At 40.0% G+C, this 16,846-nt stretch overlaps 1 protein-coding gene across 5 annotated transcripts in view; it reads right to left on the bottom strand.

Moving 5' to 3' along the window:
* SPIDR (scaffold protein involved in DNA repair) overlaps positions 1 to 16,846 on the bottom strand; it is a 359,526-nt gene that overhangs the window by 173,918 nt on the left and 168,762 nt on the right. For all 5 annotated transcript variants that reach the window (XM_082433911.1, XM_082433912.1, XM_082433913.1 and 2 more), the window contains one exon: positions 16,521 to 16,734. In XM_082433911.1, the coding sequence (XP_082290037.1) occupies positions 16,521 to 16,734 (214 nt within the window). The remainder of the gene's footprint in view (positions 1 to 16,520; positions 16,735 to 16,846) is intronic.

The raw sequence follows: 16,846 nt of genomic DNA, 5'->3' as shown, positions 1-16,846 counted from the left end.
CCAAGTTTTGGTAATTATGAATAAAGCTGCTATGAACATCCGTGTGCAGGTGTTTATGTGGACATAAGTTTTCAACTCCTTTGGGTAAATATCAATACTATGGAGCATGACTGCTGGATTGTATGGTAAGACTATGTTTAATTTTTTTTTTATAGAAGTTTTCTTTTAAAATAGATTTTATTTATTTATTTATTTTTGGGTGTATCTATTTATTTATTTATGGCTGTGTTGGGTCTTCGTTGCTGCACGCAGGCTTTCTCTAGTTGCGGCGAGCGGGGGCTACTCTTCTTTGCAGTGCGCGGGCTTCTCACTGCGGTGGCTTCTCTTGTTGCAGAGCATGGGCTCTAGGTGCGCGGGCTTCAGTAGTTGTGGCTCGCGGGCTTCAGTAGTTGTGGCTCGTGGGCTCTAGAGCACAGGCTCAGTAGTCGTGGCACACGGGCTTAGGTGCTCCGCAGCATGTGGGATCTTGCCGGACCAGAGCTCGAACCCGTGTCCCCTGCACTGGCAGGCGGATTCTTAACCACTGCGCCAACAGGGAAGCCCAAGCTATGTTTAATTTTGTAAGAAACTGCCGAACTGCCCACAGGGGCTCTGCACCAGCTGCACCCCCACCGGCGATGATGAGAGTTCCTGCTGCTCCACGTCCTCACCAGCACCTGGTGCTGTCGGTGTGTGGACTCCGGATAGTCTAACAGGCATGTCGTGGTGTCTCACTGCTGCTTGAATCTGCATGTCCCTGACGACATGATGTGGAGCATCTTTTCATGTATTTATTTGCCAGCTGTGTATATATTTTCTCTGGGGAGGTGTCTTTTAAGTTCTTTGGCCCATTTTTAAGTTAGGTTTTTTTTTTTTTATTGTCGAGTTTTAAGAGTTCTTTGGAATTTTAGATAACAGGCCTTTATCTGATGTGTCCCTTGCAAATATTTTCTCCCAATCTGTGGCTTATCTTCTCATTCTCTTGATACTGTTTCTCACGAGCAAGAGTTTTTAATTTTAATTATGTCCAGTTTATCCATTTTTTCTTTCATGGATCGTACCTCAGATGTTGCATCTAAAAAGTCACTGCCACATCAAGGTCATCAACGTTTTCTCCTATGTCATCTTCTAGGAGGTTTATACATTTTACATAAGTCTACATTCCATTTTTAGTTAACGTTCGTGAAGGATGTAAACCATGTGTCTACATTTATTTTTTTTTGCATATGTATCTCCAGTTGTTCCAGCACCATTTGTTGATGAGATTATCTTTGTTCCACTGTATTGTCTTTTCTCCTCTGTCAAATATCACTAGACTATATATCTGTGGGTCTATTTCCGGGCTCTTTATTCCATTCCATTGATGTATCTGTCTACTCTTTGAGCAATACCACACTGCCTTGATTACTGTAGGTTTTGTTCTTCAAATAAGTCTTGATGTCGGGCAGTGTCAGTCCTCCAACCTTGTTCTTCTCCTTCAATACTGTGTTGGCTATTCTGGGTCTTTTGCCTCTCTACATAAACTTTCAAATCAGCTTGTTGAATGGTTGTTTAATTTCAAATACCACTGGATGTATTCATTCCTAAGAACAAGGTCATTCCTTTGGAAAACCACAGAACAATGAATATATTAAGGAAATTAGACATTGCTACAATACTATAATCTAGAATGTTGTCCATATTCAAATTCTACAGTTGTCCAGTAGAGCAAATCTTTTCTAATAAAGGATCACAACTGTGTCTAGTACCAGTTTTCTGACCCCTAGTTTTGACTCCTTGGCTTCTGTATGTCTAGAACTGTAAGACTCTCTCTCCCAGCCACACCTGTCTGAGGCAATCAAGCCTTGAGTGACTCAACAGCAGGAGGCACAGGAGGACAAAGGGGCCAGGGTCACGGCCCCTCCCACCATGTTCTGCTCTGGGTGGAGGCAGTGCCAGTGATGGGGGCACAACACACAAGAGCAGCTGAGCTCACCCTAGGTGACCCGGGCCACCTTGTTTAAAACCTTACCAACCAATCACAGCAGCTCCAGAGAGCAGTAAGCAAACATCCATCCCCCCACCCCACAGACTTGAGTGCTGCAGGGGGAACGTATCCCTTTCCCTCAAAGTGTTAATGTATATAAAGAACTTACAAGACAAGTAAGCTCTCACCAAAAGTTACTGTTATCATTACTACGACTGTTTCTATCCAGCTCCTGACTTTGGTGAAGAGAAAGCAGAACTTCTTCTCCACGCTTTTATCTAATGATTCAGTCTGTCTTCCCTTTGTGGCAAACTCCTGTACTTCCAACCACATAAATTCATTTTTGAAAACCAGTTGAATCAAATTATTCTGGAAATGACAATCACAGAAATAGTTTGATAACCTGGTAAAGAAGCAACAACATTTTTAGTTGGGAGGCTCTATTTGGTAATTTACCAGGTTCAAATTCAGGGGGTCAAGGTTTGAGAGCTTTTTCTAGGTAAAACTCCAACTCTACCCCACCAGCCTCCTAACATCTTCTAAGAATGTACACGAGCCATCGGACTGATCAGAAGGAGAGCAAGGGCTTTAGATGATTACAACATGCCTCAATGGCCTTACAGCAGCAACTGGTGATTTTATTTTGGGTCACAGACCATTGTGACAACTGGGTGTAAAGGGATCCTCTCCATACAAAAAAGAACACACACATACATTTCACGTAATTTATTCTGTACAGACAAAACAATGGTATTGTCTATCAACTCCCTTGTCTTGTCTTTAGAGTTCAGCTTCTTGCTCACATCCTTGGGGAATAATTTGTGTGACCACTTATCCTAAATGGTCTATCTCTTCCTCTAGGCTGATTGCTTTCAGGGTGGCAGCTACAGGGAGCTGAGGGTCGGCAGAGGGGAACTACTTGGTACTACAGGGAGTATTACTCAGGGCTTATTGAATCAGGAGAAGCAATTACCCTGCCCTGTCTGGGCTGTGGACTGGCTTCATAGGTTATCTTTTATGCTGCCATTTTCTGTTAAATCTGTTGAACAGTAGGAAGTAAAAGGGGTAAAGTTAATATAAGCTAGATGATATAAGGATTTCTAACAGGTAAAACGAAACAACACATAATAAGGCTTACTTTAAAGGAAATAACTGACCAAAGATCTAAAGACATAATTTAAAAATCGGTTCAAAAATCAGACAAGCCCATGATTTCCAAAATATACAACAGCTCATACAACTCAATATCAAAAAAACAAACCCAATCAAAAAATGGGCAGAAGACCTAAATAGACATTTCTCCAAAGAAGACATACAGATGGGCCAATAGGCACCTGAAAAGATGCTCATCACTGATAATTATTAGAGAAATGTAAATCAAAACTACAATGAGGTACCACCTCACACCAGTCAGAATGGCCATCATTAAAAAGTCTACAAATAACAAATGCTGGAGAAGGTGTAGAGAAAAGCAAACCCTCCTGCACTGTTTGTGGGAATGTAAATTGGTGCAGGCACTATGGAGAACAGTATGGAGGTTCCTCAAAAACTTAAAGATAGAACTACCATATGATCCAGCAATTTCACTTCTGGGTATACACCCCAAAGAAATTAAAACAGGATATTGAAGAAATATATGCACTCCCATATTTACTGCAGCATTATTTACAAAAGCCAATACGTGGAAACAACCCAGGTGCCCATCAACAGATGAATGGATAAGGAAGATGTGGTGGGTACATATACATATATACACATACACACACACAATGGAATACTATTCAGCCGTGAGAAAGAAGAACATCCTGCCATTTGTGACAACATGGATGAAACTTGAAGACATTATGCTAAGTGAAATAAGTCAAACAAAGAAAGACAAATACTGTATGATATCAGTTATATGTGGAATCTAATAAGCCAAACTCATAAAACAGACAGTAAAATGGTGGTTACCAGGGGACAGTGGGTAGGTGGGATAGATGTTGTTTAAGGGTACAAACTTACAATGAGTAGTAAATAAATCCTAGAGATGTAATGCACAGTACAGTGAATACAGACAACCATATGGTATTATAATCATCAAGCTTTCTAAGAGACTTGAACTTAATTATTCCTACGACTAAAAAGAAAGAATAATTATGTGAAGTGACAGAGGTGCTAACTATTGCTACAATGGCAATCATACTGCAATATATGTGTATCAAATCAACATGTTGTATATCTTAAGTTTATACAATGTTATACATCAAATATATTTCAATTAAAAAAAAAGAATGAAGAATAAGGAATATGTGAATGAAGCTGTTGACCATTTAACATTTGACATCATCCACCAGCTCACAACTAACACTACTGCACAGAATGCTTAGATTTCCTCTTTGTAAGAACTGGAGAGTTTCAAGTACAAGTCTTACATGTTAATAAAATGACACATGCTATTACATCTAGGGATTTCGGACATTTCCCCCTTGAATTATTAAATTAGGAGGTACTCATCTAATCAAATATGTAACCTACACACTAAGAGATAATCATGTTTGTACCTAGATATAGAATTTAAGCAATTCTATGAACACTGTTTGATAACATTTTAAAGAAAATAACTACTTAAATCACTTTCTTCCTAGTCTTCTACTTTGTATACTAAATCCAACTTCTCTTTCTTTATATTTGACCTCTGAATCTTCACTGCCTAGCACAATATCTGGCACCAAGCAGCTCCCATTAATAGTGAATGGATGTATTTTAATTCATTAGGTAGATTCAAAACGCAAATACTGGGGCTTCCTTGGTGGCGCAGTGGTTGAGAATCTGCCTGCCAATGCAGGGGACATGGGTTCGAGCCCTGGTCTGGGAAGATCCCACATGCCGTGGAGCAACTAGGCCCGTGAGCCGCAATTACTGAGCCCGCGCATCTGGAGCCTGGGCTCCGCAACAAGAGAGGCCGCGATAGTGAGAGGCCCGTGCACCGCGATGAAGAGAGGCCCCCACTTGCCGCAACTACAGAAAGCCCTCGCACAGAAACGAAGACCCAACACAGCCATAAATAAATAAAAATAAAATAAAATCAAATAAACCAAAAAACAAAAAACGCAAATACTGGTAAAACAAGGGGAGAAATTCTCCAAGATATTATTTTACTTTTCCTTCTATCCTGAGCCTCAAATGAAAATGAATTCACCTGTTCCAGCTGATGGCCACATTCTCTTTTTACTCTGATTCGTTTTAAAGTTCAAAGCATAGTGGGACACAATGCTTTGGAATTTGAAATACCTTAAGCTTTCTGCCTTGGAATAAAGCCAGGTGACAAACACACATCATTTGAAAAAAAACAAAAAACAAAACAAAACAAAACAAAAACCAAACTAAGTGAAACTAGATGGCAAACACTAAAGAAACTAGCACAGTTCTCACAGCACTCTGGACAGACTTCACCCATTTTCCCAAATGCCGCTCAGTTTTTTTTTTTTGAATTTTTGAATTTGTTTTATTTTTTTATACAGCAGATTCTTATTAGTCATCAATTTTATACACATCAGTGTATACATGTCAATCCCAATAGCCCAATTCATCACACCACCACCCCCAGCCCCCCGACGCTTCCCCCACTTGGGGTCCATATGTTTGTTCTCTATATCTGTGTCTCAATTTCTGCCCTGTAAACCGGTTCATCTGTACCATTTTTCTAGGTTCCACATATATGCGTTAATATACGATATTTTTCTCTTTCTGACTTACTTCACTCTGTAGGACAGTCTCTAGATCCATCCACATCTCAACAAATGACCCAATTTCGTTCCTTTTTTATGGCTGAGTAATATTCCACTGTATATACATACATCTTCTTTATCCACTCGTCTGTCGATGGGCATTTAGGTTGCTTCCATGACCTGGCTATTGTAAATAGTGCTGCAATGAACATTGGGGTGCATGTGTCTTTTTGAATTATGGTTTTCTCTGGGTATACGCCCAGTAGTGGGATTGCTGGGTCATATGGTAATTCTATTTTTAGTTTTTTAAGGAATCTCCATACTGTTCTCCATAGTGGCTGTATCAATTTACATTCCCACCCACAGTGCAAGAGGGTTCCCTTTTCTCCACACCCTCTTCAGCATTTGCTGTTTGTAGATTTTCTGATGATGCCCATTCTAACTGGTGTGAGGTGATACCTCATTGTAGTTTTGATTTGCATTTCTCTCATAATTAGTGACGTTGAGCAGCTTTTCATGTGCTTCTCGGTCATCTGTATGTCTTCTTTGGAGAAACGTCTATTTAGGTCTTCTGTCCATTTTTGGATTGGGTTGTTTGTTTTTTTAATATTGAGCTGCATGAGCTGTGTATATATTTTGGAGATTAATCCTTTGTCCGTTGATCCGTTTGCAAATATTTTCTCCCGTTCTGAGGGTTGTCTTTTCGTCTTGTTTATGGTTTCCTTTGCTGTGCAAAAGATTTGAAGTTTCATTAGGTCCCATTTGTTTATTTTTGTTTTTATTTCCATTACTCTAGGAGGTGGATCAAAAAAGATCTTGCTGTGATTTATGTCATAGAGTGTTCTTCGTATGTTTTCCTCTAAGGGTTTTATAGTGTCCGGTCTTACATTTAGGTCTCTAATGCATTTTGAGTTTATTTTTGTGTACTGTGTTAGGGAGTGTTCTAATTTCATTCTTTTACAGGTAGCTGTCCAGTTTTCCCAGCTCCACTTATTGAAGAGACTGTCTTTTCTCCATTGTATATCCTTGCCTCCTTTGTCATAGATTAGTTGACCATAGATGCGTGGGTTTATCTCTGGGCTTTCTATCTTGTTCCATTGATCTATGTTTCTGTTTTCGTGCCAGTACCAAATTGTCTTGATTACTGTAGCTTTGTGGTATAGTCTGAAGTCAGGGAGTCTGATTCCTCCAGCTCCGTTTTTTTCCCTCGACTGCTTTGGCTATTCGGGGTCTTCTGTGTCTCCATACAAATTTTAAGATTTTTTGTTCTAGTTCCATAAAAAATGCCTTTGGTAATTTGATAGGGATTGCACTGAATCTGTAGATTGCTTTGGGTCGTATAGTCATTTTCACAATATTGATTCTTCCAATCCAAGAACATGGTATATCTCTCCATCTGTTGGTATCATCTTTAATTTCTTTCATCAGTAAGTTTAAGAAAATTGAAATCATATCAAGCATCTTTTCTGACCACAACGCTATGAGATTAGAAATGAATTACAGGGAAAAAAACGTAAAAAACACAAACACATGGAGGCTAAACAATACGTTACTAAATAACCAATAGATCACTGAAGAAATCAAAGAGGAAATCAAAAAATACCTAGAGACAAATGACAATGAAAACACGACGACCCAAAACCTATGGGATGCAGCAAAAGCAGTTCTAAGAGGGAAGTTTATAGCTATACAAGCCTACCTCAAGAAACAAGAAAAATCTCAAATAAACAATCTAACCTTACACCTAAAGGAACTAGAGAAAGAAGAACAAACAAATCCCAAAGTTGGCAGAAGGAAAGAAATCATAAAGATCAGAGCAGAAATAAATGAAATAGAAACAAAGAAAACAATAGCAAAGATCAATAAAACTAAAAGCTGGTTCTATGAGAAGATAAACAAAATTGATAAACCATTAGCCAGACTCATCAAGAAAAAGAGGAAGAGGACTCAAATCAATAAAATTAGAAAGGAAAAAGGAGAAGTTACAACAGACACCGCAGAAATACAAAGCATCCTAAGAGACTACTATAAGCAACTCTATGCCAATAAAATGGACAACCTGGAAGAAATGAACACATTCTTAGAAAGGTATAACCTTCCAAGACTGAATCAGGAAGAAACAGAAAATATGAACAGACCAATCACAAGTAATGAAACTGAAACTGTGATTAAAAATCTTCCAACAAACAAAAGTCCAGGACCAGATGGCTTCACAGGTGAATTCTATCAAACATTTAGAGAAGAGCTAATACCCATCCTTCTCAAACTCTTCCAAAAAAACTGCAGAGGGAGGAACACTCCCAAACTCACTCTATGAGGCCACCATCACCCTGATACCAAAACCAGACAAAGATACTACAAAAAAAGAAAATTACACACCAATATCACTGATGAATATAGATGCAAATATCCTCAACAAAATACTAGCAAACAGAATCCAACAACACATTAAAAGGATCATACACCATGATCAAGAGGGATTTATCCCAGGGATGCAAGGATTCTTCAATATACGCTAATCAATCAATGTGATACACCATATTAACAAACTGAAGAAGAAAAACCATATGATCATCTCAATAGATGCAGAAAAAGCTTTTGACAAAATTCAACACCCATTTACAACAAAAAACTCTCCAGAAAGTGGGCGTAGAGGGAACCTACCGCAACATAATAAAGGCCATATATGAAAAACACACAGCAAACATCATTCTCAATGGTGAAAAACTGAAAGCATTTCCTCTAAGATCAGGAACAAAACAAGGATGTCCACTCTCGCCACTCTTATTCAACATAGTTTTGGAAGTCCTAGCCACGGCAATCAGAGAAGAAAAAGAAATAAAAGGAATACAAATTGGAAAAGAAGAAGTAAAACTGTCACTGTTTGCAGATGACATGATACTATACATAGAGAATCCTAAAGATGCCACCAGAAAACTACTAGAGCTAATCAATGAATTTGGTAAAGTTGCAGGATACAAAATTAATGCACAGAAATCTCTTGCATTCCTATACACTAATGATGAAAAATCTGAAAGTGAAATTAAGGAAACACTCCCATTTACCATTGCAACAAAAAGAATAAAATACCTAGGAATAAACCTGCTGCTCAGGTCTTGAGCACAATTTTTTAAATTGGTAAACCTTACTTCCCCTATGTTACATTCTATTAGCCTATTAAAAATTCCGGCTACAATTTGTACCAAATTCCTTCCTGACAAACTGCCCTAGACCCCTCACATTCCTGCTCTGGAAGAGCAGGGCAGTTTCAGGCTGTTTTCTAGTCACTGTTCAGCACAAGAATTGTACCACCTGGAGGAGAAATCTCAGCAAGAGCATCAACTGCAGCTCTCATTGCTTTTCCTCCTCTCAGTCAGTTGTGGTGTGTGCTGCAGAGCTCATTAAAGACACCTGCCTATGACACTGTGACAGAAGCTGCACCCACGTGGCCATCAAAGCCAGGAGAAACCAGTCTCCTAACAGATCAGATCATTCTAGCAACGTAAAACAAAACTGTGTTCCACATCCTTTTAAAAATTCTCTCTCACTGACTTTATACCACTTTGGGATGAGATGAATGTTGCACTAACGAAAATAAATAGAAATAACTATTCAAAAGCAAATTATATATTATTTTATTACCATAAGCTAGGAATGACCTTGATGAGCTACTGCCTCTGCTAATTAAAAATGGCTTCAGATCAATTACTGAAAAACCAAAGTTGTCTTATTTGGTAAATATTTCCCTATACTCAACAGGTTTATAGCTGATAACCTTAGGTAAATCATTCAGTGGTATATTTTATAGCCAGTTTATCCTGGTGGGTCCATCTGATGTCACACTGCAATCCCACTTTATATTTTTTGTGATCACCTTTTTAATGGAGGAATATGTGCTTGGTAACACTCAGAAATGTTACTACTTTATCGGGTAGAACCTCAAGGACTTCATCCACAGTGACTGTGTGTTGAGAGTACACCCAGAATGTCTTTTCTGGGGCAATCGTGGTTCTGCTGCAGGTATGCCTGTGGCGCCGCTGTAAGCTGAATGTTTGTATCCCTCCCAAATTTACACATTGCCTCCTAATGCCCGAAGTGATGGAGGTGAGCTCTCTGAAAGGTGATTAGGTCATGAGAGTGGACCCCTCATAAATAAGATTAGTGCCCTGTTAAAGAGACCCCAGAGAGCTCCCCAGCCCCTTCTGCCATGTGAGGATACAGGGAGAAGATGGCCATCGATGAATCAGGTAACAGTCCTAACCAGACACTGAACCTGCCAGGCCCCGACCTGGACTTCCAGCCCCCAGAACTCTTGAAATAGGCATTTGTGTTGTTCATTGGCCACCCAGTCTACAGTAATTTGTTACAGCAGCAGGGGAAGAGCTGAGTGAGCACTCGGTTCACGCGCACATCTCTCCGAGGCTCCCCACTTGCGTCAACCTCAGCTCGGCTGACCTTAACGCACAGTTGGCTGATTTCTGTTAACCAGAAACGGAGACGATCCTGAGTCTGTCCCACCTGTTCTCTATCTTTGTGCAGGTGCTACCGTCTGTGAGATTAGAAAACCCAAATTTTCAGGCTAAGAGAGTTGTTTCCCCCTCACTCATCCTCCTGGCACTCTCAGGGCCCAGCTGCTTCTCCTCACGGCTGCTGTCTGGACCGGCTGGCCCTTTCACTGCCCTTCACCTTCTCACTGCTAGAACCTCCTCAGAAGTGTGCATGTCAGTAGGCACAGTGCCCCACCCATGCTCCAGCTAATTCTTCACAGTATTTCTGGTGAATTTTCTAAATGCAGACCCAATTAAGTGCTCTGCTACCTCCTTTAATTTCCAGACTAAGTCTGTACCTGCACACAGTACAAGCCCTTCAGGCCCAGATGCTGCTAGCTTCATCCACAGCCACACCCCTTCCTCTCTATAATCCGCCTCCTCCACGCTCCTCGAGCGAGTTACCGCCCCCAATCCTAGCTAGACGGACCCTCCTGCTCACTCTTCAGACCTCTGCGCAGCTCCACCGTCCTGAGGCTGCCTGTCTCAGGGCTCCCTCTGCCTTCCTGTGCTCCTGATTGTGACTCTGCATTCTCCCACCCACCACGCTGTGGCTGGCTGCTCACAGGACTGTCACCGCTACTGCACTGGCAACTCCGTTACGGTATTGACATGATTGTATCCCCAGCACTGGCCACTCTAAAAATATCTGCCGAGTGAAACAAAGAATGAAAATATGTCAGCAGCATAACTTTAAACTCATTGCGACCTAATACTTATCAAGAGACAGCCAAAAAGAAATAATGTTAACAAGGATTAGCTTAAAATTATTCCTCTTTTATGCTTTCCTCTAGATATCCTAAAAAGTACTCCTGCATTAAGTATACCACTAACAGATTTTTTAAAAATTATCTGTGTTGTAGAAAGCTCTAGCAATTAGTGTGAATAAATAGCTAAAATTCATTGAGCGACTACCCTACTGACACTAGTAACAGACACACTGTTTCATTAAGTTTAACATACCCCTTGAGGTATCTTTATCTCCATTTCACTCATTTAGGTACTATGCTCACAGATGCTCAAAACATTCCCAAGATAAGAGAGCCGATAAACACTATACAATCCACAATCCCACTGAATAGCACGGAGCTCTTATGCTGGCAGCTTGCACAAACAGATGTTAAGAGAAAGAATCCCCACTAAACTGGTTATTGTATTTGCTATACTTTCCGGTTTTATTTCTGTATTACAGCTGTGTCCTTCTCCTTTTAGGAACCCTTTCCTAAGGGATCACTACCAGACGTGGCAGTACTTTCCATGCGTACTGGATCTGTTTGCAAGCAGAGCCTTGAGCCTCAGTATGAACGAGTCTCCTTCACCACTGCTGACTTGATTCTCTTGCCCATAGATTTCCACATTCATTGAAACCTTATACTTTTAAGGCCACTTAAAATCTATTTTGGACAAGACCGAATACATAAACAAATAAATGTGAACTGCTGACTTAGGTACATGGAGAATCAGAAGTACTGGGGTAGAGGCGATTGTCCAGGGATGGGCAGTTAAGATAAGTGAGGGGTGAGGTGCCTAACAGAGAGGAGAAACAGAAGGCAACGAGTGGGGAACTCAGATGCCACTGACTGGTGCTTCCAACTTAATCATTACAGTTCAACCTCACATACCATTTCTTGAGCTGCTACTACTTACTGGCAGCCTTCTGGGTGCTTACACATGACATTTTCATAATCTCCTTGAACAAGCCAGTGAGATAGCTATTAATGCTCTGTCACACCTGTGGAAAAGGAGAATCATGGCAATCAAAGAGCTTGCCCCCGCATATCTAATATCCTGACTTTTCCAGTTGCTGCCTGAAGGCTGGACTTACAATTAGCCTACATCACAGAGCTAAAGGGGCAAGGAATTAGTACAGTAAATGCCCTACATATGAACCTTCAAGTTTGCGAACTTTCAAAGATGCGAACGTGCATTTGCATGTCCAGTCACGTAAGTTAGTTCACGTGTCTGGTGTACACTGTCATATGGGTGCATCCTCTACAAGTGGTTGTGGTTTTGCGTACCTTACTGTACAGCACTATATAGGGTACAGTATCTTTATTTCAAGCCCAGGATGTCTGGAAGCAAGCGTAAAAGCAGCGGTGATGCAGCTGGTAGTGCTAAGAAGAGATCTGCAACGCAGGAAATGGCAAGGGGATTTTCTTTATTTGAGGAGGCACTGTTAGTTTTTGAGGAACAGGACCTGAACGTAGAACAGTACACGAAGGTCACAGCAGCCATTCAGAATGCAATCCAGTGCTACCATGTCATCTATGACGAGAAAAAAAGAGCTACTCCCCAGACATCACTGGACCGTTTTTTCAAGGGGGTAGACAGAATTGAATCCAGCAAGGAACCAGAACCTGTGCCATCAGTGTCAGGCGTTGAGTGAAATTGCAGCTTGCCCTCCGTCTCCTGTTGCTGACGATCCTTCGGCTCTACCATCTCCCACCTCCTCTCCCTCCTCCAGTCAGTAACTCTTCCTGCCTGTTCACTCGATGCCAGCCCCTGTGTGCCAGCTGTTGTACTGTACTACTGTACTTTGCAAGGTACTGTACTGTAAGATTAAAAAGGGGTTTTTTTTTGCGTTTGTTTTTTAATGTGTTATCTGTGTGAAAACTATTATAAACCTATTACAGTACAGTACTATATAGCAGATTGTGTTACTTGGAAAACTAGGCTAACTTTGTTGGACTTACGAGCAAACTGGACTTAACGAACGCGTCATATGTAGGGGACTTGCTGTATAGTCACATTGTGAGGTATAGTGGGGATCAGAACTTCAATATATGAATTTAAATGGAACACAATACAGTCTGTAACAACTTTTGTAGCCTAACATCTGGGTTTAGTTGGAGAACATTCTATGCACAGTTAAGAAGAATATATATTTTGCTGTTTTGAGATAAGAGTGCTCTCTACCTACTTGTTAGGTCTAATTGGTTTATTGCGTCATTCAAGTCTTCTGTTTCCTTATTGACCTTCTGTTCGTTCTGTGCTCATTTTTTCATTTTCACACTGCATTAGTTTTCTTTTCTATTTATTTCCTCTGAAGACACTCTGTAATTTTGGTGGGAAAAGACTGGCTATCATAACAGGAAGATAATCCCACCCTATAAGCAAACCTTCCACCTTTAGCATTGCTTTACTCCTAGCAATTTCTTCATTTCACAGAATCCCAGGTGGCAAAGATGGAGCAGGAACAAAAGCAGCTGTGAACAAGCCTGAGGGCTCTACCTCGGCAGTTACCACATGTGGGTTACACTGAAAACCAGACCATCTGACAGTTTCTCTTCGGGCATCATAGTCTCTCTTGTGTTTACTCAGGGATTTAGGTATTGCTGGTGTCGAGAAGGTACTGCTGACTGTGCCATCAAAATCTGCCCCAAGTCTCCCCATTTTACTACATGGTGCCCTAACTCACTTGTTTCCTCAAGCCAGAAACTCAGAGGAATCTTGTTTCTTGTCTTTCCTTCACAAACCACATCAAACCCATCAGCACATCCTGTTGCTGCCAACTCTGAGATACATACTGAATCTACTGTTTACCACCCTCGTCCAAGTCATCTTCTTCCCTCAGACTTGAGCTACTCCCAAAGGCTCCTGGATGCCTTTACTGTGGCCTCCTTCTAAGTTATCCTGCACAAATTTCAAACTGTGAGTAAGATCACATCCTTCCTCTCCTAGACAGCAGGGAGGATTTAACACACCAGCTCTTTAACACTGTACACACGTTCTCCATCCTCACTTGCTGCCACTCCTGCTGCAGAATTCCCCTTCATCCATATGCACTATGTATATTCCTGCATACACCATGCCACTCTGGCCTCTTGTTCTTTGCTAATTCAGTCTCCTCTACTGCAAATGCCCTCACAGCCCCTTCTTTGGTTCTTTCCAACTTAGCCTTCATAACTTAGATAGAGAATCAGCAACTCCAGGAAGCTACCTCAATCTGCTCTCTCCCCAGTACACACACACACACACACACACACACACACACACACACACACACACACACACACACACTCTCCCCTACCGAACTATCAGTCACGCTTACCTCTTCACTGCTCTCACATCCTTTGTACAGACCTCTATTATTATACTTCCTAGAGTCTTTATCACATGTTTATTTTACCTTTCTCTTCCACCATAAAGTGAGTTCCTTAAGGGCAGAGATGATTTGTCATTCATTTTGAATACCGTTTACCCATTATTTAGCACAAGGTTTATTATACAGTAAGTAAACATCAAAAAATGCTTCTTAGCGAATGTACAAATCAATGAAATACACTGATACATCCTCTCATTCAAACGGAACATAACAAGACTGACAACATCTTGATGATTATCTAATACTCAACATTAATCATACAGTTATTGAATGTCTACCATAGGCCAAGCATTATTCTAGTCACTGGGAATACAGTAGTGAAGAAGTTTTGATTTGGAAGTTATAGCCAATGCAACAAGACATGAAACAGGTAAAGAAGCATAAGTATTAGGAAGGAAAAAACAAAATTGTTATCATAAGTAACGTAACTGTATAAATAGAAAAGTTTTACTATACAAAACAGACATATGAATTGATAAGAATATCCCTTGGACCCCAATGAATATATGAGTAAAAGTTAAGAAAAACAATTTGCAAAAGAGAAGCTGTCATCAGTAAATAAATATAAGAGAAAGTATTCAGTTTGACTAGCAGCAGGTACTCTACTATGAGGTTTATAGTTTACTTAACTGTACCAAGAAATCACAGCAGTAACAGCAGCAACAAAATGTATACCCTTTTGGGACTGACCCATATACACTACTGATGCTATGTATAAAATAGACAACTAATGAGAATATACTATATAGCACAGGGAACTCTACTTACTGCACTGTGGTGACCTAAATGGGAAGGAAATCCAAAAAAGAGGGGATATATGTATATGTATAGCTGATTCATTTTGCTGTGCAGTAGAAACTAACACAACATTGTAAAGCAACTATACTCCAAAAAAATTAATTAAAAGCAAAAAAAAAAAAAAAAAAGGTATATCCTTTAATCCACTAAAACAGTTCCTAAAATCTACTCTGAGAAATAATCTGAAATATGTAAATACGTATATATGAATATCTATTAAAGAGTTATTTATGTTAGCAAAAGAATGGATATATATTATATGCTGAGAATATGGAAAGAGTAAAGAAATTATAATGTGCAGTCATAAAAATGTTGACGGTGGTATTGATGTGACTGCTGAGAAACTGTCAGCAGTGGAAACAGCTATAAGCTTTACAAGTTATTATGGTAACAATATACTGAGAAGCACAAAACCCACATTCAAAGGCGTCTACTGCATCAGAAGTCAGGATCATGGTCACCTGGAGCAGGAGGGAGAGGAAGGAAAGAGGAGAGTGTTGCAGTCTCAGGTATGGACTGCATTCTATTTCTTGGACTGGACAGAAATGTATTCACTTTGTGATTACTTGATGAAATGTATACTTATAATCTGTGTATGATTCTATATGTATATTACATTGTTCAATTTAAAAATGTATTTGAAATTTAAATAAAATAAAGTAATGCAAGTTACCCTCTGATATCCTCAGCCTGTTTGTGGAAGAATTTAATTAGAGACTGATGATCACTCACTATGGACACAATGAAAAGATCCCTCCTCTGGGGAAGAAGTTTAACTTAAAGATCTTTAAGTTGAATTCAAACCTAAGAATTTAACAGATGAATGAAACTTAAAAACTGTCAATAAAATTAACAGCCCTTAAAACAAGTCTGCTCAAACCTTCCCTCTTCTTTTGGTGGTAAAAATTAATACCCTATACAGAAGAAAACAAACATGGTATCCTCAAAAATTATTTCTGATCCACTAATGATCACTTATGCCCCTGAAGATCAAACCCTATTATGTCTTAATTCATGATTTTTATCCCCCTAAAGTAATTAGCAAAGAAGTATTAAATTAATGTGTATTATTCTACTGTCACATAATCACTCTTACTAAACTTATATTTCTAAGAAAGATAAAAACAAAAACAGCCAGATTTCATAACAACACACCACTTCAGCAGGAATCCTGATGTGCTTGTTTCTCCCTCACCACCTCCCCACCCCCGCCAAATTATCAAAAATTTGCTACCAGAAGTACAAACGAGCCATCAGAGACAGTTCAGAGCTTCTGTTACCTAAAATCTATGTCGAATCCTGGCTCCATCCCCTGGCATTACTGTATAATAAAGTGACAAAAATGTTCCTGATAAAAATGTCTTCTGAGACAAACTCACAGTTGGTGACTGTGGGGATCGGTTCTCTGCACTCACCAGGGAGGGTAGATACGGATGATGTCTTGTGGAAGTCCCCTGAGGCAGCGTGCAGTCTCCTTGGCGAAGAGAACCTTCAGGCCAGTCCCAGGGGCCCCAGCCTGAGAAGAGCTGTCAGCCTGCAGCCCCGATAACTGCTCACACATTGCAACTTGGATGGTGCATTCCTCATGAAGCTCTAGAATTTTCACAGTTAATATACCAGATTTTATACCTAGAAGGTGAAGCAAAGAACAAAAGCAAACATGAAGTCTAAAAGACATATGGTCCAAGTGTGAATAAAATTATCATGAAAAAGAGAATCACTTTCAGATAGCTTTCTTCAC

Source organism: Balaenoptera physalus (assembly GCF_965194825.1).
Source record: "Balaenoptera physalus genome assembly, chromosome: 17".
In the NCBI taxonomy this organism is placed as follows: domain Eukaryota; kingdom Metazoa; phylum Chordata; class Mammalia; order Artiodactyla; family Balaenopteridae; genus Balaenoptera; species Balaenoptera physalus.
This window is presented reverse-complemented; position numbering and strand designations above follow the sequence as displayed.